The sequence below is a fragment of the Pygoscelis adeliae genome, unplaced genomic scaffold, assembly GCF_000699105.1.
Source record: "Pygoscelis adeliae isolate BGI_AS28 unplaced genomic scaffold, ASM69910v1 Scaffold267, whole genome shotgun sequence".
Taxonomy (NCBI): domain Eukaryota; kingdom Metazoa; phylum Chordata; class Aves; order Sphenisciformes; family Spheniscidae; genus Pygoscelis; species Pygoscelis adeliae.
Window position 1 is genome coordinate 1,216,138 of NW_008825150.1, and position 23,317 is coordinate 1,239,454.

General features: G+C 36.5%; 1 protein-coding gene across 6 annotated transcripts in view; it reads right to left on the bottom strand.

The window, feature by feature from the left end:
- KMT2E (lysine (K)-specific methyltransferase 2E) overlaps positions 1 to 23,097 on the bottom strand; it is a 62,828-nt gene extending 39,731 nt beyond the window's left edge. For 2 of the 6 annotated variants that reach the window (XM_009328335.1, XM_009328329.1), the window contains exons 1-3: positions 22,754 to 23,097; positions 15,078 to 15,134; positions 5,182 to 5,366 (exon numbers count right to left, since the gene is read on the bottom strand). In XM_009328335.1, the coding sequence (XP_009326610.1) occupies positions 5,182 to 5,252 (71 nt within the window). In that variant the 5' untranslated portion in view covers positions 5,253 to 5,366; positions 15,078 to 15,134; positions 22,754 to 23,097. Of the gene's footprint in view, positions 1 to 5,181; positions 5,367 to 10,101; positions 10,184 to 14,742; positions 14,868 to 15,077; positions 15,135 to 22,753 lie in introns of those variants that run through there. The other 4 variants (XM_009328332.1, XM_009328330.1, XM_009328333.1 and 1 more) reach the window with 4 other exon arrangements.
- Between the last annotated feature and the right edge of the window lie 220 nt (positions 23,098 to 23,317).

The following is a 23,317-nucleotide window of genomic DNA, read 5'->3' on the forward strand; positions in this document are numbered from 1 at the left end:
TTAAATCTTTGTATTAAAAAAGTTTTAACATAAATACAAAATTAGAGCAGAATCAGCTTTCAGCAAAGCTTATTTCAAATGCTTATCCGGGGGGACACAGATAGTTCTTTACATTGTAACAGATGCTCACCAGAGCTTTGAATGTAACTGTTACTGTTCCATTTATCCACTCAGATGCTAGACTGGGGTGGGGAACAGTGCGGAGGAGACTGAGAAATATGGGAAGGAGGTGACGGAGCATTCACTGAAGCTAGAAGTTAATCATCGTAGGTTTTCTTTACAGTCAACAGAAAAGTGACACTCATCCCATAAGCAGTACAGAACGAGTATCATTTCTCCACAGAACTACAGACAACTTTCTAACTTTGGCAGACAGGTCTGCCAACACTTTAATGCGCCCGTCACCGAATTCCTTGTTACCCCTCTTCTGCCCACCATGTGCATGACCCTGACTTTAAACAGAAAACACACCCTCTATACTATCATTTGTCCAAAGGTCAAGGCCTTCTTCTCAAATAGGCATCTCAGAATTGGAGAGTTTTGTGAAGGAATACCTCTTGGTAAAATATTTACTTGTACAGCCGATTAAAGCATGAGATACCACTTAAATTAAAAACCCATTTTTAAAATTTTTTTTACTCAAGTAGCAGGGCTCACGTAGCAAGGCACTAACGACTGTATTATAGACACCCACCCTAATCTCACCATTAGCATTCTTATGGGCATCCCAAAAAGCAAGTTTTCAGGAAGAAAAAGTGTAAGCATTCAGATCTAAAAGAACACTATGAGGTTTTCCTTGGTTGTACTTTTGAGCATAAGCCAGTTCTTTTACAGACTGAGGTACTAAGCTTGTCAGTCTTCTAAGCATACCACATTTTTCAGCTTCACTTCAAACCCTTAGTGTCTAAGGGAAATATTTATGGTATTTTTAGTTTTCATCAAAACTGAAATATTTGTATTACAATATAGTATATTTTAAGTTAGACCACAATCCTAATATTATGCCCTAAAATAAACAAATATTACCATGACATTTTGCTAAATGGTCATATATATTTGTTAAGTGTTGTGATTAGCAATTCAAAACTGTGCAAAATATTCACAAGGAACAAAATAAAAAGCACCACAAAAAGAGCTTCCCCCATGCTCTCGGGCTGCAATGATTTAAGATATTCCTGTAACTTGAAAACAGGAACATAGTATTTTCTCAAATGAATAAAAAAAGCAAAGATACCCGTACTTTTAAAAACCCCTCAAATAATTTTCATTCTGCAAGTGAAACAACTCTCATGTTCTGGGTCATTTCCTACTGTTCACATTTGAAAAGTACAATGCAAACTGAAAATATTCTGCCTGTTGCCAGCAGATGGCATTAGTGAGAAATTAAATAAGCAATGCATGAGATCAGATAGTTTACAAAAACTCAGTCCCTACAAGCTTATAGTTAACCTATATTAAGGGAATCAACTATCAACGATTCTAAGCAATAGTCAATTCTTCTTTAAAAAGTCCCATCTCCCCACCCCATTCTTTTTAAATAGTCTTGTTTCTGACCATGTAATAATTAAAAAAAAAAAGGAGCGTTTTTTTACTAACACCCAAAATACAATCAGTCCTTAGAATTTGGGGCCATCAACCACTTCTATAAAAATGTAGGTGTTCAAATGGGAAAGAAAATCTCACTAAAACTAAAATTTTCAAAGGCAGGTGGGTATCCAAGCTTTAGGCTATGAAAACTTAGCTAACAGTTCTTCCTGAAAACATTTGTCAAAACTCCAAATGAAACCTCTTGCTTCCAAGCATGCTTCAGTATCATCAATCTGCCATACACCAGTTTGATAGGTCTAATTTTCAAGGAGTTCAAGTTTGTTTTCCCTTTGCACCAGCACACCTGAGTAGTATCTGGCTGAAGATCAGCTCAGATAAAGGAATGTAATGTAATATATTTTGTATGAAAAACACTATTTTCTATTTCAAGACACTTCATTTAACCAAATGCATCTGATGGGCTTCACTACCTAGACAACAAAGAACTGAGCACCACTGCTCTACCACAGAGTGGGTTCTGCTACCTAAGCATCTCGTAATAGGCCCTACAAGTATAGGCTGGCCCAATACCATCTGCATGAACTGGTGAGCTTCCCATCATCCTAAAATACTTAAAAAAAAAAAAAAATCCCTGTTTCAACAACAGCCATGGAAGGGTAGGTTTTCATTTATTAAGATTACAACAATGTTCATGATCTTTTCTCCCGGATATTGAACTCAATACCATGATCCATATACTGTGGTTGTTAGGTTCATAATAGAGGCCTTATCTCTAAAAAACATATACAGATATTAAAAACAAGAGAGCAGTACCATCAATGGCATTTTCCCAATGTGTAGCTTATACTCACGCTCTAGCTTATAGTCAAGCTAGACTAACACTCTCTTAAGTCAGGAAGCGCATTTTGAACCTTCTGAAATGGCTGGCTCTGCTTACTATTACAAGGTCTTTAACAGTAAGAAGTCATGCGTATTCACCTTTAGTAACACATAAAGGCAAAATATATACGTGTTCTGACTACTATGGCACTATGAAGATCAATCCACCACCGGAGAGCTCACCTAGGTACAAGTAACATAAGAGACAAACTATTTCACCCTATTTTTAAGACATTCAAACCTTTTAATAAGAGTTATTCTCCACATACCTGTTTGCTACAATTATTAAAATATTGGAAACTATGTAATCACACAAACTATCCACCTTTTTAATAGGCTTGTCCCTTAGTTTGAAGCATAAGGAAAAATCTCTCAGCACTAAGAGATTGCACCAAGCTAAGAGTTTTTTCCTGGGCTCCTTCTCCTACATAATCAGGTTGGCCATTCCCCCATTCTTGGGTGTTTGCTCATGCTTCAGCAACTGATGAAGCAGTATCAGACCTGTCAGTCACAGTGAAGAAATTCCAACTCCTCCCTCTTGGGAAAACCCCAGAACTTTTCAAAGACAGTCTATGATCACTATCAATACAATCTATATCCAACATGCTACTCTGGAAGAAAATGTACAAAAACACATGTAGATCACATAGATGGTGATAGAAAAGGTTTACAACTATATAAGCTAGTAGATTAGGGACACATCTTTGTGTCACACTTCTTTAGATAGTGACGTGGCTTTTAAATCAGCATAAGCCAATCATACAACTACACATTTTTTCAGCGTAAGTATGGCAGAGATGACAAGAATTAATCTAATTGGTAACAGTCACTTAACATCTGAAGGAAAGTTCCTAACTGGGTCGCCATGCCACAGTATCAAGCAAATAACACACTGAACTCTATCTTGTTTATACTGACAACTATATTTATTTATTTTAATTTCAGCATGGCGTGCTGTGTCTGCAAGGAATGTCAGCAACCTCGGGAATCATGACCTTCTCTAAACATAAGAGAAAACCACAGGAAAAGATAAAGAAGAGAGCTGTGAATGGGTCACTCAAAAAATTTTCTGCACCAAGGAAACCAGTGTTCATGATATATCAACAAAACAACTTTAAAAATTTAATGTGACAAAAAGCTTCAAATTGCAAATTCTTAGTTTTCTGCAGATAAGTGGCACAAAATTAGAATAGCCTCATATATAACTGAAAGCACAGGAGAGAAACATCCCTTTAAAAAGCTGTTTAAGAGTTCTCCTCACAGTGCCTAACATTTCTTTCGAAGTTTGGAAGAAAAGCCATTTGCTTCTTAAACAGAGTAATACATAGCACACATTCTCAAGCAAAGACTGCATGTAAGCTATTTAAATTCATGTTAGTTATTCAATGCACCTGTTAAACTTCATAAAGCAGTCCTTCATTTGATAAAAGATTTCAAGCATGTATGTAAAATAAGTCTAATCCATTGTTTCAGTATCTAAAACAAGCAAATGTATTTTTGTGGTAACCAAAGATAGGGAAAGTATTTAACATGACTACAGAAAGGCTCAGAGCAAGGCAAAGAGTAACAGCATCTCAAGTAGTTAAAAAAAACAAACAAAAACCCAACATAAATGATGAATTTAACATTTTTTTATTAGATCTAAGAAAGTTTTTCCATACGTATATGCAAAGAAGTATACAAGATTCACTGTGGCTTACACAAGCTCTCTTGATCTTTAAAACTTTACTATCTTTTGATATCCATCTCTTCCCAAAAAACCTCACCTGTCACATAAGCAACAGAGAAAAAAAAATCCAGATACTATTCTGAAATATACAGAGCTCAACAGGATGATGTACCTATGTACACCGGTAAAAGTTGTACCACCACCTTGGTCTAAAAGACCTCTCAAAGAACCAAGTTATCTGAAATGTTATTTCTCCTCTCATAACATTCAACAGCCAGGTTGATACTACGCACATGGAAAGATGTTTGACAGGAAAAATCTCCAGTCAGAGATCAACAATACCTAAACTCTAGCCTATTGATACTCTACAGATTCAGACAGCACTAGAGAAAAATAAAAACACCACCAAAAAACCCCACACACCCACAAAAACCCCCAAACCGAACAAAAAACCACAAACTACTCCCTCCCACCCACCCCCCCCCCCCCAAAACCCAGAAATTCACTGTGTTTATTTCATAGGATTTCATTGGCTCTTTGTAATCCTTTATACAGAGTTACTAACTGAAATGAATGATTAACAAGTGAATTTCTACTAGCTTTTCAATATAAAATAACTTTCTGAAGACATGGTAATAGACAATTAAGCTAGGCCTTCAACTTTCATAAACAAAGGCACCCTTATCTAATAACTACCACTTTCTTGCAATTTACCACACCAAATGAATTTACCTTTCTAACATGGGAAGTCAAAATTTTTTTTTACATATAGTTAAAAGGAAACTGAAATGGCAAAATATTTTAAGCATGAAAAGCAAACCAGGCAGCATCTGTATTTCTCAGTCTGATAAGCAAGAAAAATATGCATCTGTAGAACACTTCAGCTTCTCTCCTTTGCTCTCCCGGAAGAGGAAGAAACTGACTTAAGAATAAAGTGACAGTTACTAACTTAAGTAATTAAAGATTCAATAAAACTAAGGAGACTTGAAAGTCCTCTCCAACTGTATTCAAAGAATACTCACTAGGGAAAAAATAGTAATAAAAATAAAGGTAAGAAAACTTACAAATTACGTTCACATACTTACTCTGAGCCTGCAGCCATTTCCAAATAAGAAGTATCTGCTGTGTCAACCCCCAATGGGATCACTATGCTCATGACGTTCGTTTCTGATAAATTCGATTACTACGGAGTCCTATGCATTGGTATCCAAAACACTGGGGCATGCCAGCCACAGTGCTCATTGCAAACATCTAAGTGCATCCACAACCCCTGTTTAAAAAAAAAACACACACAAAAAAAGCAGAAGACTGAGTCAGTTCATTTTAAAACCAGGCTATTTTACATCACGTATTTAAAAAAACAAAACAAAACACCCCCCACCTTTATCTGTCACAATGATTTCGGTTTTATTTTACACAAGCAAAAGGAAAATAGAACATTCAATCTTCTTTAAGAGTTGTTAACTTCAAATACACTTATTTTTAGAGTGTTAGGATCTTAAGGCCTGAACTTAAAAACATTACAAACTGACAAAAATATTATCATTTAAATTGGTGAGTAAAAAAAAAAAATAATTATTCATCACATTCTGTGAGGTGACAAAGATTCACTTTATGGCAGACTTACTGAATGTGAAGTACATTTGCTTACTGCTCTATGTTGTCAGAGCCCAGCTGCTGTACCTTTCAATAGAAACCTGGTTACAGAATTTTGTAAGTATTTCTTGGAGACCACTGTTCATTTTTGTTTTGCACTTTAAAAAAAAAAACAACTTTCAATATCCACAACACAAACTAAGGATGTCAAAAGAAACAATGTCATAACTTCCATTCAGTATTTTTTAAACCAAAATCATTCTAATGATTCACAATAATTATATGAAACAATTTTCATCTCATTTTAATAGATCACCATCAGAAGATATTATACCAATCGGGTGCCACTTTCAGAAGTGTTGGGTTTTTTTAAGTAGTAAATGAAAAAGAATCAGTAGTAGTTTTTAATCGTAGAGCAAAGCTACAATCTGCTTGACTCGTACAACAATCCTACCTGTATGCCCGTTACTACTAGTCTCCCACTCCTCTTACTGAGTAGGGCAGAACACCCAACCAAGTATAGGAGAGGAGATGTACATAGCACCTCAGCTGTCTCTATTCACACATTAGTAAATTAATGCATTTTTATAGCCTAGTATAGATGAGGTTTTCCACAAGTGACTAGGTAATTGAAGCAAAATACCCCCATCTTCAATACTTGCATAACGAATTGCAGACACCTTCCAAAATGTCAAAATTGCAAGAACACAGACCACTTCACCATGAAGCACATACAGTGCCTAATAAATACACTCCTCCCAGATGACAAAGTGTAGTATCTTAGCTGAAGTCTACAAAAGCCCAACAGTTTTGAGATCAACATATTTTAATACACTCATCCTTGCCAAACACTAGATTGCCAAGAAAAAACTAACAAGCCTCCAGTGAAAAATGGAGTACTTATAAAAAGGACTTCAGAAAGGCATTGTGGACTTAAATCTGAATTTGCTCCTTTAATTGATAAAGTCAGTATCTTCAGGATAACGAAGTGGCATCTACAGGGCATCTCTAAGCTATAAACTAGCACCAAGTCTTCACCTAACTTCTTAAATTTTATCTCACTACTGAAGTCTGGCAATTAACATCAAACATCTCGGCATGCTCTTAAGTGACTAAACCTTCTACGGTTCATTCGCCCTCCAGACAGAAGAAGTTGCATTTTGGTCCCATTACATGAGTCACCAAATACAATGAACTGGAAAGCAATCAGGCCAACTAGCCATTGGGATATCTTGCTTTCCTCATTTAAACACTGAGCATTTTCTTATCAAATACCACAAATGGCAAACTATTTCACTAGCTATGCATAAAATTAAGGAAAAGGCATATTATTTTCAAGAATAAGCAGCAAGAAAAAACATTTAAACCAGAAGCAGGTATAGAGTATTTTTAGTAGCAGGCAAAAAAGAAACCCCAAGCCCCTCTTACAGTTTAAGTGAGCACTCATTTTGCCACCATATAGTTTACTCTACTCATAGGGTAGAACCTTGAATGGCCTCATCTACAATTTACAGGGAACATCAGCTTACCATTTAGTTCTCTTCTGAAAAAGTAAAAAATGTATATTAATTCCTACCCAGTAATTGAAAGGAAACCATCAACTTTTTTAGTCCAGGTAAATCGGCTATCACAGGTTAAGGGTTGTTCCACTACCAACTGCAGTTTCACCTATGATAACAAATCACTAACATAACAGAGATTTTATTTTATGCTTGCTATTAGGTAATTCTAAAAAACAGTTTTAGTGTGTTTCAAAGTAGGTCTAAAAGACATACTGGACACCACTGCCTGGGATCAAGATCTTCACTTAGACATTTCTCACACTTAAAATTGCTTTTGGTGGTGGTGTGTTTTTTTTCTTAACTGGATTTTCTTTAAACACTTCTGACCAGGTAGGTAACAACTGGAAATTAATGTAGGCAAAAATGCCTGGGAGACTGATGGAAGTGAAGAACCTGCCTTAGCTGCCTCATGGGCTATGACATCTGCAAACTTATATAAAACAACTGAGGTTACCCAATCACCATATATTCAAGTGAGCTTCACTGTCAACACAGAAAGACGAGATGTGGTTTCCAAATCTGAGAATCAAGTGAAATTTGGGCTTTTTTTTTTTTAAGTAATGCAGAAAAAGAAGAGTGCGCCATGTATATGTTTTTAGAGCTATATATATAGAAAATTAATTGCCAATGCATGCCCCCATTAATGCCATCATCTCTGACCAAGCAAATACATCACCACTCTTCTAAGAAAAAAAAAAAGGGGGGGTGGGGGTGTAACAGAGCCAAAATAAACTTCTTACCCTGCTGCAAGCTACTGAAATACATCTTTAAGCCTTAGTCAGAATTCACTCAGAAATTCTAAGAGACTAGTCTATACTGAATAAACTCGGACTTGAGGAACTCAGATTTATTTTGCCAAACAGCATTAAACAGCAGCTGTTTCATCTAAAAGGAAGCAGAACATGATTGTAATACTACCTCATTATTTTTTACCACCTTAAGATTTCAGGTCTTCACCACACACACACACAAAACCCTCCAATGCTTTTCCTCTGCCTATAGTTAAGTACAGAAGAATGGAGGCAGTCACCAGCTCGCAATACCTACACAGACAAGTTAATTCAAACAAACACAGCTCATTATTTATGAGTAGCCATCCTCAACAAATTCCCGTAATGGGGGCAGGGGGAGACCCAGGATAAATTCATTACACTATGCCCACTTATTAACAGAACTGTGACCTTAAAGGCCATCCAATGATGAACACCACAGTGATGTCAGATTTGGGATGAAGGAAAATAATTATTCTCTGTCATGTCAGAACCAGAAGTATTGCCATGACACACTAAAATATTCCCAGTATTTTTATTGGATTATACTACAAAAATTGGAAAGTTCAGAACAGAAAATAATGTAACCACTGGGGAACTTTCTTCCTTATCCATCTTAAGTGATTGCTTATCCTCTGAAGCTCGATATTTTTAGATGAGCCATAAAATACTATCTGCTATCATAATATGGTACTTTCCAATTTCTGCAAGTACCATCTATTTCAAGTCATTATTCTTTCAGAATTCTGACAATCTGGCACCCACGGCCTTCTAAGAAACTGTTTTCATAGGTGCGTTTTATTTAAGTAACTGGCCAGGAGGAGTGGAAAGAAGGATGCCAGAGAAGAAGTCTTCCTACAGTCCAAGCAGATTATACACAACTTACTGTTTAAGAAAGTCTTTCATCAAGGAGTACATGAATTTGAAAGTTAGAAAGACCACATTGGTTTGTCCAGTCAATTCAGGGTCATATAGTTAAAAGGCACTATATAAAAACTGCTGGTCCAAAGTTCAGTGATCAGCTCTTTATTGGGAAAGCAGCTCATCAACCGTACCTTAATCTCAACAGTAAAGGACCTCCAATTTTGTCAGGGCCCTCTCTGTTCTTTTAGTGAAAATACACTAAAAGCGTTGAAAGAATTTGGCAATTTCTTAGATTCATCAGATTTTCTTCATCATCACCCTACCAGCACAGCTTTATTATATGAAAACACACTTCTTATTTGAAGAAATTTTGCTTTTATTTAATTGCAGTTAAAAAGTTTATCTTGCCCTAATAATACGATTTTCATCTTTAAAAACAAAAAACTTTTTGTTCAATCTGGTTAAAGCACGTATCTTGCGCAAGATCAGCCTCCTGCAAGAAACTTACCACACCTTATCATTCAGTCACATCGGTTTACATTTTCTATGGCAGTTCTTTTTCTCTCTAGAGAATACACAGGAGCTTTTTGACTTAATAGCCATATCATGTCTAAAATATTTGAAGCCTCACTATACGTCTCATGATTCACTTTGTATGATACCAGAACCATTTTTTTTAAAATTAATTGTGCTCTAACAACAGAAGTATAAGAGCACAATACATTCCAAATTATCCATCTATGTGGCTTTGTACAAAGAACATCATTTATGCATTAAACAACAGAAAATAACTTACATACTATCCCTGAGGTATTCCACTTACACAACATTATTCTGTGGTCTAACGAAGACCACATGTTTCCTTTCTGCCATGTCCTTCTAAGATCACTTGTGTGACAGCAGAAGAAAAAACTTGACTTTTTCACTGGTACATGGAGGAGGAAAAAAAAAACCCAAATACAGAGGGGTCAACTCTTGATTCAGAAGGTAAATAGGTAATCTCCTGAAATTACACCAGTATTTTTGAACCTAATCCTACAGGGTCAAACATTCAGAACAAAATCCAGTTGCTATGATCAGATGTTGGCAGAAAGTCCAGGCCTACTTTAAGAGCATGTCTTTTTCTTCCCCCCCCATTCCCTCCACTTGCTTCTTGTAGGACCATCAAAAGCTATATAGAACAGTTTCAGGAAACAAGCAGATGATAGATCACCTAGACAGAAAGTACACTTCAAAAATAAGAACTTGAAGTCTAGCCAAGCTGTCCAGATGACTCCAACAAGGTTTCATAATCCCAGCCATCAATCATCCTCTAAGTGTCAAGAGTCCAGACAAATTCTTCCATGGCATTTTCCATGTAAGTTTCTTTTTGTTTCTTCTGGTTTTTTTCTAAGAAGGTAGGAAAAATATTTTTTAAGACATTTAACTACTTTTACTTGCATTTTCTTTTATCGATTCAGAAACTGAGTTCCCAGTACTTACATTCAAACAACAAGTAACAATATAAATCTGATCAGAGGACTCTGATTTACCTTTATTAATCATGAAGCATATTTTTCAAGCCAGAAGAAATGGAACAGTACTTGCTGTGCTGGGAAAGGTACAACTCACATGGTTATATGCTACATTGGTAGCTCACCTCTGCAAGACATTTAGCCTTTTTTTAAGAAGGGAAAGGGAAGAGGAAATAGGACTAAGCAGCCTGCTAGAATCTATGCTGTATGTGTAAGAACACTAAAGCTCTCCCCTGGGTGCACAGATGCAAAACTTTTCATAAAAATCAAAGAGGTGGTGGCAGCACCAGTAACAACCTTTTTGCCTTCATGACAAAAAAATCCTAAAGACTAATTAATATATCAAGATAATATCATACAGTTATTACAGCAAGGTGGGGGGTTTTTTCATTTGTTTTGGGTTTTTTTTTAATCCACATTTACCCCTAAAGCTACAAAAACCAAAGAGGGAGAAAATTAATTAAATCTGTTTTTACTATTCTTCTTAGTACATCTGACAGCTTTTTACGCAGACAGTGTCATTGTTCCTTGTCTTTCCTTCCCCATAAATCAATTTCCAGATTCTGTTGTCATGTGATAGATATTAAAGACAAAAAGAATTTAGAAGTTAGGGGAAAAAAGTCCACTATAAAAGTTAGGAATAGAATTCAAAGAAAGGTGCTATACAACATTTGTTTTCTAATTTATAAAGGGACATCAGTGAAATAATGAATTAAACTTACGATTAAATTATTCCTTAGCTCAAATCTAAGAATTTTCCACATGTACAAAACACTACACTAATTTTAGTAAGTTGATCGCTAAATCAGTTCAAGTTTCTCACACCACTAGGCATTACAAAAATATTGAGTCTTTTTGTTCCTGTTTTTATGACTTCAATATACACCTGAAGTTCTTCAATAATTTTTTTCTAGCAATGACCTCTATCAGTCACCACCCCTCGACAATTACAAGATGAAAAGAAAAAAGTTACATAGATTAGATGTTTCAAGACTTGGGGATTTCATCACAGAATGCCCCTGCAGAGAGAATTACCAAGGCCTCCCTAAATGCAGAGCAGAAGTTTAAGGGAGAAAAATCTAATTGTAACTAGATTAGCCTATAGTTAGGCTGAGTATTTCAAGAGAGGAAATAGTGCTGGTTTAAGATAAATAATTATTTAGATTTTATACTGATGCATGCAACTTTACCTCAGAGTCCTTAACTAATGTCACTGTAGAAAGAGTAAAATACTAACCAAATTACCACCTCTATACTGTGTCTGCTCTGCATCTTCACAAGGTCTATATACAAAATATACATAAGTAGAGGAAATAAAAAAATAATCAAAACCTTCTAACCTATCTACATATGCCAGCTCTTTCCTTAAAAGCAAAATTATTTTGTAGTATGTATGTAAAGTTACATACATAAAAGGTGAAAGTGATAGCTTACCCATATTTAGTAAATTGAGTAACTGAAACATCTGAGAATAATTATCACCCCTGAACAACTGAAAAGTTAAAGCCTGTGTTTCCCAACTTACAGAGAAACAGGCAGTTCTCCCCATGTTTAAGCAGAGCTTATTTCCCCTAAGCACAAGTACAGAAGAGGCTCTCTTTTGCTGAACTAAGAGTACTGGTAAACCCATTGCCTCACACCCTTTAAATACAGGCAAAAAATTAGTAACAATTTCCTGGAGCAGTATTTAAGTATCAGAATACACACAGGCTACGTAAAGATTCATTTTTAAGGGATGTGTACAGATCTAAGGGAATTAACTTGAAGCTGAACAGATGAAACTGCTGAAACAAAGTGATCTGTACAGTCAATTTTCCACTCATGCATGGAACAAGGATGAAGAGGAAAGGTAAAGAAGAGTTATCAGATCTCCAGATAAAAATGATTCAGACATAAAATACACAAACTAGTTGCGTGACAGTCTTGAGTCAAGCAAGACCTTTCAGTTCAACCAGCACTAACTGGTACTTTCAGTTACAACCAGATGATGCTAATCTGGTTGTAACTTCCAAGTCAATTTGAACATAAAAGCAGTCTAACTGTACTCATACAACACTAAGCCCAAGCCGAAACTCCAACTTCCATTTGCTCCCAGTAGAAAATTCATGCTACTGTGGGTCCACGTTGGCTCCACAGAGTTACACACGATCACTCTGAAACCAACTACAGCTTCCCATCTCAACAGGGTCTTTCGGGCAAGATGCAAAGATTTCCAAGATTGTACTACTGCTTTCAGACCTCTGCTGACTCCTGCAGATCTTGGTGTTAGTTGTTTATACAAGTCATCTCAGGTAATAGAGATAAATGACCAAAACGTAGTATTCTGTTTGATTTTCTTACCACACCAGGAAAAATAGTCTACAAAGTGTGCTCGTGCCTTCCTTGCCCTTAAAAATGCTTTCTTTATAAGGGGAGGTGGATAAAAATGTAGTTGAAGTGCTGATACTTAACATAGCACACAGGAACATAGTTATGTACCTTAAAATTGAGACACCAAATCAAGCCTACTACATACACTGGAAAAAGGGAAAAACAGAATTTAGAGGACAAACACTTAAACACATCTTCTATGCATAAGCTGCCTTTTATTGAGCATGCAAACTAAACATTTTCCTCTTCCCTCCCCTGATTACATCATATACATATACACGTTTTGCAATCATTAGCAAAAGCAATTCTTGTCATGCCTTCCTTCAGATTTACAGGCCAACAATTTTAACCCGTGGTCATGGGAACCACCCTTCCCACAAAGAAATCCACAAGAACGGACCTAAGAAAAGTTGATACACCTATGCCCTAGCACAATCTATACAGGAGAAATTTCTAAGTTAAAATGCACCTACAAATCCAGCGCGAAAACTACTGTCCTGAACTGTCACAGAGCCAACAAACTGAGCTTTCCTACTTGGCTTCCCTGCCTACAATCTTTAACTTTTTTTTTTAAGTTTTTTTTTTTTTAATTGGGGAAGGGGGTTTACAGGGAGTAGAGAGACGAAAACATTAAGAAAATTTTACTAGAAAATTGTATGTTTTGCTAAACTTCTGCTTTCTACTACTGCTCTGAGCACTCGCGTCTTCTCTATACGATAGTTAGGTTATTTGGAAAACTAGTGACAGAAACTGACACTTTAATAGTATACTCTAGATATCCTTCAAATAGCAAACTACTCTGTGTGCGCGTGCGTGTGTGTGTATATATACCTATACGTAAGTATCAACACACAAATCTGGAAAAAATATATGCAGCATATATATGTAGTAGAAATACATACATCAAAGTAATCTTAATATTTATTCATTTATTGCTGGCTGTTTCTAAGGAGACAACACATCTTTAATCAGACTTAAAAGCCAAATACATGAATAAATGACTAATCTTACCCACAAAGAAGTTCCTTCTCTCTTTTCCCCAACATGCTCCACCATGGTATAGATTTTGCTAATAGATTAGGAGGGATATCCAACCAAATGTTACACCACTGCAGTTGCAGTATGAAGTATGCAGGCTTAGAAACAACTACAAGTCCAAATTCAGGCCTTGGCTACTGTCTGCTGCTCTCTGTGGTAACCTAACAGGTAAGTTAGCAGTCTACTTCAAATTTGTGCTGAGACAAAAAAGGGTAGTAGGTAAAAATAAGACACAGTAGGCACACTCAAATACAATATACAAATTAGGACCCATTAATGACCAACTCCTGCAAATCACGTAGAAGAAACAACTTGTTCCAAAAGAAATCTGGTTTCCCATGTATTTGTAGCTTGTGCCCAAACATTCCCACCAACCTAATATTCTCTATATCCCTCTCAGCAATATCTTCCTCCCCATCTTCCTCATCACTGTATCACCCGGTCCTGGCCTCACTCACAAGCCCCTCAATAACCTCCTATGCCATCCACACTGATCTACACATTGTCAGTAGTCAGGTCCACCTCACCTCCTTCTCACATGCCCTGTCAGCCAGACAAAAAAAAAAAAAAAAAAAAAAGAGATTCAGAGATCTCAAAGGTACTAAGTTCCTAACTCTATCAAATTTTTAAGTTACTTGTACTGACAGAGACCTAGCGATCATTAGACCAACTTATTTAAGAAACACAGCTATTACAGCCAAACTACTACAGGGTAAGGCTCCTCCTCCTACTTTGCTTTTAATCCAGTGCCAATATAGAGTAAGAACAAGCATGGTGAAGTAAGGAGTTCATTAGCATATTATACACATCCTGATACAATAAATACAGGACTTTACATTCAACAAAGACCTCAGTCATGTTTGGAATGACAGCCAAACTTCATTAATTAGTCTTGAGTTTGGGATCTAGAACCAAGAAGAAAAATAACCCGCCTCCTCCACGGTATTCAAGATTCATGCATAAAAAACTTGGGGTTCCATCAGGTAAGTATCAATTCTTCAGTATACAGGTCATTACATACATTACACCAACTCTAGTCAGTGGAAATAAAGCTGCCCTTTAAAGTATAAATGTAGACTCAAGTCTGTCAATTAGCAAAGTTTCTGCCATACAGAAGAGCTAGTTTCCACTGGCCGTAGGCTATCCTCCCTTTACTATCTGGTCCAAGAGTGCTCTTCTTGTGTATTCCTGAAGAAGTGATAGAAAGCGATCTCTCTTCCTCAAGTATTTATGCCAGTCCATTAAAACGTGGAAGACTTCCCCTTACCTCTTCTCTCTCTTCACTCCTTTTCTTCTCTCAGTGGAAGTTAGACAAAATATGGGACTAGGAAGAGAAAAAGAATGCGTGGTAGAAGGGAAATAAAGGTAAATGCAGTTAAAGAAAGAAGAATTAGTTTATTGAACAGAAATCTATCAAAGAAGCAGCAAGCAGAGGTATACAGAAAAATACCATGCCTACAGATTTTAGTTTTTATATTTACAGAAATCAACCCCCAAAATTGAAAGTTAACTGCCAATCACTTTATGTCTCTAAGTTTACTAAACACCTGCCATACTTCTTAAAATAAACCACACACAAAAAGGCCTATCTGTTAAAAAATTATCAATCATTTGAGCTGGAGAGTCAATGAATTATAAAATACAAGACAAGTACAGCACATGAAGCAGAGTAAGAGAAAAAATTACTTTTTGATAGCAATATTGCTTATTGCTTGGAGAAGTATATACTAGCTACCTAACATCAGTGTATTACACTATATCACTGCGAGATGTAAAATTCCTTTAAATAGAAATTCAAAGGTTAAGAAAACAAATAAAGTAGTTTCCCAGTAAAAAGATCTTGGCATTAAGTCATCCTTCATATCAGCTGTTTTACGGAAAACATTTTTCTCCATCTACCAAAGTGGTAAATAACTGTTGATTAAACTTACACAAAATGCCTGTATGTGACTTAACCAATTATTCTCCAAGAAAACATCATTTATACCTGTTACCTTATTATTCTTGACAAATATTTCAAAATATAAAGTGTTTCTGCAAGTACATACAGTCCACATTCTGTAAGAATACTCTGTAAGTCATGTCTACAACTGTAAGGGCTAAGTATATTCATTTTTTATTAAATGTAACAGTATACCTCATGGTGATTCCGTCACTGGAAGACCTAAATTCTAAGGCCCAATATTCCTCCCAAGAAGGCGGCTTGGGGGGGGGGAGGGGGCAAACGTGATTACAAACACATACTTGCATTGCCTTCAACAATCTAAATATTTTGCTGGCTTCATGACAGCAAATAAAATAATTCATTTATGTTATTTTTTTCTATGCTGCTTAATAAGACTTGGGAGTCTACTGTAATTATTAGATACCTACTACACAAGAAGTAAATTCTTTTGACTTATTTGAAGTCTGACATTTCAGCTAAGCAAATTTCTATTTTGACATGTTTCCACTTAGGTGGATTCCAAAAACTAGTTCCCCTGTTTTATCAGTGGCATTTGACTTACATGAATAGCACAAAAGCACTTCTACTTTTACTTGTGGAAGCAGTTTGTAGACATTCACCTAACTGTTACACTTGTGCCTAGGAATCTAAACACAAGCAAGTCAGAAAGTTGCACTCTTTCAAACAGAACTCTTAGCAGTTAGAAGAACTCATGTAATTTTAACCACAGTTCAACCTGGACTATATTTCTTGGTAACAACTTGGCAATATTTCAATGCTCTTTAAGATTTTGGGAGGAAGAGGGCAAGAGGGTGAGGGAACAGATGGAGGGGACTATGTCATGTTCAAGGACAGCCAAAAAAATATGGAAGTTTAAGATCAAAAGATCTGTCCTACTTTCAGGAAAACAAAAAACATTTCATTTTCAATTGCAATTATCTTGTATAACTATATTAACTGATTTGTGTTAGGAAATTTAAATTCCATGCATTTGTAACTTTATACCGTTGTGTTTTCAAAGGAGATCGCAGTATGTATTTTAAATTGTAGTTACAGAGATATGAAATACATCATCTTAGAATAAACACAAGAAAGACATTCTGCCCAGCAATGGAAGCACAAAACACAGCTTTTAACTTTCAATACTACTGCCACACAGAAGGGGAAAAAAAGATGCAGAGTTTGTCTTTTGTCTTCCAGTACAGAAGATGTGATTGGAAAGAGACAGTAGAGAATGAACATTATAAAAAAACCACTACAGTCATTCATAAAAATCCTGCATAATGATACTAAAGAGTAAGGTTCCCATTAAGTGTTTCTACTCTAAGCAAAAAAAAGAGCAATTAGCTGTATTATTTGGTAAAGCATCTGAGGGAGGAACCTTATCCTTATAAGCAGTAAAGTAACTACTGTATTGTTTATCAGTTTTATATAAAAGTATTCACATTTCTTTCACAGTTCTAGAATGATAGTTTTGGAAACCAAGTGAGAGGTGTCATCTCTCTATACCTTCCCCAAAAGCTATAAATAAGCTACTGTAATTCTCAGATCTTCAGTTTAAGTAGAACCTACTGAAAACATTCCTCATTGGAAAAGTTTCTTTCAAACAACAGTTAAGACAGGATTAACTGTCTAGACTTGGAATATCATCCGTCTTGTGATATGATTTTAAACACAGCCCCATTATAACCATACTAATTAGGAGTTAGCTCCTTTTGTCTACTCAAGGCAAGTTAAGAGCATCACCCACTGTTAAAGAAAAAAAGTATCTTTAGACCTAGTCAAGTTAGAAGAGTTAAAGAGTAATGAACACTGAACCAATTCAAATATTCAGAGCTCCTCAGGGTAAAAGATCCAAACCTACCATCCTGTATACATTTTAAATTCTCACTTTGTAAATATAGGATATTAATTTCATCACTTTCTATGACTGATGAAATAACCAACAATGGACAATAGATTATAGGTCCTCCTTCTTAAGCTGTAATATAAAGTACAATAATGTCATTAAAATCTAGTCTTATCATCTTGTCTTTGAACTTGACGGTAATTTATTTTTGAGATAAAGATATAAAAGTGAATGATTACCTAGACTATGATGGCATAAAACAATACACAAAACACAACCACAAATGAGAATAAAAAAAAGCTTTTCTAAACCTGAGCCTGCACTATGATATTTTAATATCTACACCTATTGAAAATGTTAACTTAAAAATAAATTCTAAAACTAGGATCAATACTATTTTGGCATTCCCACATTTAGCCTGATTTGCAAAACTGCTGGTCCCTTGCAAGTCTCACCTAAGTTTTACAACACTGCATCTCCACCTAAGCAGTATATGAACTATCACATGAAAGGAGAGATAGCACTCTTACTTAAAATACGCAAAACTAACAAACACATTTTACTTGCACTGGATGCAATCTGTGCATTACTTTAATATAATCTTCATTTGTACTTTTGAAACACAACTTGAGTGGACACTGTGATTTACCATAGTTCTTGCCAAATATTTTAATTTAAAAAAATAAAAGATAAGAAAGCACTGAAGTCAGGCATGTTAAAAAAATACTTTGTACAACAAAACTGTCTTCAAAGGTTTCTAGATAACCTTAATTATCAAAATTTTCTAACAACCAGCAGAGCTTAAAATCTTGCCCATTTCATTAATACCACATTAAGATTTGTAAGAGGAAATAAAAATAATCTCAGTATCTCCTAGCAAGTATATGAAACCTTGACAAGGTTTCTTTTAAATAACTTGTTTGTTATGCCTTAAAGGTAACAACAGTTTTGTCTTTGAACACAACTATAGCAGGTTTTTTTGTAGTATGAAGGTCATGAGCAGCATTTTGGATCCTCAAAGAGATTAGGTTAACTTTTGTGGGTACAATTCTTTGGTTAGTAAGGAAATTTGAACACTGATGTAGTTCGAAATATTCATCTTGCACCATTCAAAAGGCCACTACAGTTAATATTTTAAATAATCCAGAACTCGGAAGAATAAAAGTATTTTTTTTCTTAATCCACATTCTACGTATGCTGAAACTTTTTTTTTTCCCCAGAGATGCCTTAAGTTTCATTCTTAGCAGTAAATCAAAACTACTATTTGCACAGTGGAAACATTTAAACACTGTACCTGTTCCAAAAACACTGTCCAACAAAATTTGCTTTTGAGAGATTCACAAATGCTCATTTGTATGGAAGTCACAAGGCCAGTAACATAGATGAACTTCTTTAGGATCTCTCCAGAAGTCTGAATTGGGTTTTATTCTATATCTTTACCAATCTAGAACCCTCTCCCATCAATTTTGTTAGAATTTTACATGAAAACAGCAGAATACTTTCATTAAACCTTAATTCATTAATCTATTTAGAACAATGCCACGATTCTACAATTATGTACACCACTCCTTAACTAAGTCGCACAAATAGTCCTTACTAAAATTAGTATTAGCACGCATGCAAAATTAAGACTGCCCTTAAATCAAACTGAGATCAGGACTAGAGAGACACTACAGCCTTCAGTGTGACAACGACTTCTGTATTTGTTGCTTTCCAACAGAATATTAACAGCTGTGTGTGCTAAGACTGTACCAGAGATATGAGGTAATGCAACTCCTAAAAGTAATCTGAGTTTTAGTGCTAAGAGAAACTTTCCCTAGATATAGTCTAAAAAGCCAGTATTATTTCCCCTCTGAAATTTCCCAGATGGCAAAAAAGCTCACCCAAAAGTCTGAGTGACAGTTAAGCAGATTTTTCCTTCAGATATGAAAAGCTTGAAGATACAGAACGGTTTTAGAACTACAGTCCTTATTATTGCATTTGTAACACAATGTTTGCAGATCAGGAATGTCTCTTGAAAAAGAGAAATTTAGATTTCAACCCCCCCCCCTTTCAAGTTTTTGTTAGTTTTGTGGGGGTATTTATTTTTTTTATGAATATACTTTAACATATCAACATCAATGGAGTTAAAAAATAAAGGTAGAATTTCCTTTGTAATATTGTCTCCTTAAAACAAATCACTGATCTGTTTTTACAAATGGAGAAACTGAGTCACAAAGGCAAACTGACTCACTAAAACTCATACAGGAAAACTCTGGAAGATCTCAAAATTCCCAAGAGGTTCTTAGTGCATAAAATTTGCAATCTATAAGATAAGCTGTAAAATTTGAGTATAAGTATTTCAATCTTTGGGTTTATTTCATACCCCCCCTCCCCCAAGAACACTTTTTGTAACATGTAAAAAATTATTTTCTTTTAATTTTAATCCTGAATCATATGTTTGCTTGAGAACATGACTGCGGCCATGCAGTTAGAGGGCTACACAGCTCTGTAGTAACACAGCTCTGTAGTCCAAGTCATAATGTTAAAAAAATTATTCACAACAGGAACTTTAAACCTAGGGAGAGGAAAGAAAAAGGCAAAAGATTTCGAAAAAGGCCCATACATACACTCTTTAGAATGTTATTCATGTACTTGTTAATAAACAGAGTAAGACATGGTTTATTAAAAAAATAAAATCTACACGAATAAGGAAGTTTTGATGGGCCCATGCATTACTGGACTATTAACGCAGCACTTGGTGGTCGAAATCACTCAGCCTTTGGCCTCAAAACACACAAAAAGCATGCATTAACACCACTCTAAAAGTCTTACTATCTTATTGTTCAACTTCAGGTATACCTTAAACCACACATCAGTGCTTCTAAACAGTAACTAAATTAAAATTCTTCAGAGATTGGAGACAGTTTTGCCATTTCAATACCTCACTTTTGATTGTTTAAATCCAGAAGGTTCCAAAGCTATACTAGAATAGGAATTTATACCTCATTAAACCAAGGACAAGATTAAAGACAGGCATACAAAAAAAAAAGTGAAAATTTTTTTGTTGTTGTTGCTTAAAACGTACAGTTTGCAGCCTCCATAGTTTGTATCAGCATGCACTACGCCAACTACCAAATAATAAATTCTTGTGACCTCCCTTCCCCCCACCCAAACATATTTATAGTGGTGATACTAAAAGGTTCATATTTCATTTAGGAAAAAAATTATAGAGGTTAGGAACTGCACTTTCCCTCAGTATTTGTATGTGTATTACCACATATACAATTTATACAGCAATATACAAAAAAACCTGAAGAAAAAAATGTAATACCAAGATTACATGCTGGCAGAAGAAATTCCGCGTCTTAATAAAGTAACAGGTTATAATCTTGCATGCATTATTTCCGTAAGTATTAAGTTCTTTTAGTATTCTCAAACTATGAATACATAGAATTACTACCCCAATGTCCAGCAAAGGTATTTCCTGGAAGGTGAACGTGACGTTCACAAATGTGATTCCACAAAGAATTTAGCTAACTCTTTTAGTGATCTTAATCCACTACTTATTTTGACAAATATTACTGCTTTTATGTCGTTAATAGAATGGACAGATGTACAGTATCCATCACAAATGCAGGAGCTTTTCCAAATTATTAAACCGATATACATATCACCTTACACCAACCTATACACACCCCTCAAAGAAGCTGCTTGAGTCTGTTGCCTCTTTCCACCCCCCTTTTCCCCGACAAGAGTGGTCTAGTTCACTTGCCTTTCACACACATAACCAATAAAATTAATCAGCTGGAACACAGCATTTTTAAATCGCAGTAAAGTCAAGAGATCTTTTGTACGTTATTTGAAGGGAACAGTCTTTTCATTTAAACATAAGACGACTCTAATATGCTGCAGACAAACGCACTGCATGGGGTGTGGAGGACCCGAGCTGATTAGATTACCACAACATCAGCCTGAGGCCGCCATTTTTAGAATCTCTAAAGGACAAAAGAGGGAAATTAAAAAATTTGCTCCCCATTTTTTGAAAAGTAACTTTAAAAGTATAGCGATTATAATCAATTAATCATATATTATGAGTACAGCCATGGATGTCTCTTTCTTTTCTCTGATCTGAGCCCTGAATAACAAAAACGTTTCATTATTATTCCTTTAAGGTACTGTAAATAAACAGACTAACACATTCCTAAATCTAGATGCAGCACTTAACTTCTGCTTTTAACGACACGTAGTACGTACCATTTTAGGGACCTCAGGGCTTTTAGCCACTGCACATTCCCTAATGGCTGAGTATGGGGGAATACAGGACCTTTATAATCATGCTATATTATGTTTCTCTACCCTATTTAGTACTACATAGTGAACCGTTTGTTTCTCCTCCCCTATGTCTGTAGCAATAGGGTCTACCCCACCAATATTTATTTATTTAAGAAAGACATTGAAATATGCCACCCAAGGAACACGAACACTGGCTGCAGAAACTAAAGCAAGAAAGGGATGCACCAATATAACTACTTACACCCTCAAGAAAGGGGGTGGAGAGAATGATCCCCTTTAAAATTGGCACAGAAACTCTTGAGGACTGCTTTCCGTTTGTCCAGGTTACACCACGGAGCGGAGATACTAGCAGGGAGGGAGGAAAGCAGGCGGGGGTGTGGAAGGCAGAGAGATTAGGCCTATAACGAGCCATTTTAGTACCACAAAGCAAAAATATACAGGATGGAGGAAGAGAATAGGTTTCCCTAAGCTTCATAAACTCAATACGCAGTCCCAATAACATACATACCCGTTCTTAAAACCACCAGTCTAAGGAAGCGTATATTGTCACATAATAGCCCCTTTTGGCTCTTTTTCCAAGCGTAATGCATAAATCTGGCATAACCGCCAAAAAATTCTCCTCAGCTCCTCCAGTTACAGTAACCCGCCATATTCACAAGATATAGCGACAGCCTGCCATTTTTTAACCAAACCCCACAAAAGGAAAAACAAATTCAAGGCAACTTAAACAGAATTTCAATACATTTCAGGGTGAAAGAGAGTTATACTCGCACCGGGGGCAATGATACGTTCCCGTCGCATTTCACTCCCTTTTTGCCACCCCCCTCCCCAAAGCACCCACAGCAGAATACGCTGGTAATAACCAAAGACTCACCTGTAATGGTCACAGGCCAGGCAGCAGGACCCCTCAGCTGAGCCCCTTCTCTATCCCAACCAAAACAATGCAACAGCCCCACTGCGGATATCCTACCCTAGGCAGGACTCAACCCTCAGCAGGCTCTGGTAAAAGAAAGAAAAGGGAAAGAAAGGAAAGAGGAGACCCCCCCTCCCCCCAAACCTAGCTCAGTGCGCAGAACCCTACAGGGACCAGCTCGGAAGCGCCTTTGCCTTGGGACCTGTGTACAAACCCCACTGCCGCCGCTGCTCCCGTGTCTCCCTCCTTTCAGCCTCCTACGCTCCCTTCTATGTCACTGCCTCTCTCTGGGAAAATGGCGTCCGCTCTCCCCTCCCTCCCACTGCACGGGGCTCACCCGCTCCGCCTGGCAGGGGCAGGGTTACCAAAGCGAAGCCAAACAGCCGCCATTTTGCTTATGGGCTGGGAGTGCAGCTTGCGCCCGCCGAGCCCTCAGTGTCCATTTTGCAACAACGCTTTGCTCGTTACGCTGAACGGTTCGGGTCTGGGCGCGGCCGAGACACCAGACTGCGGCAAGGGTTGGGC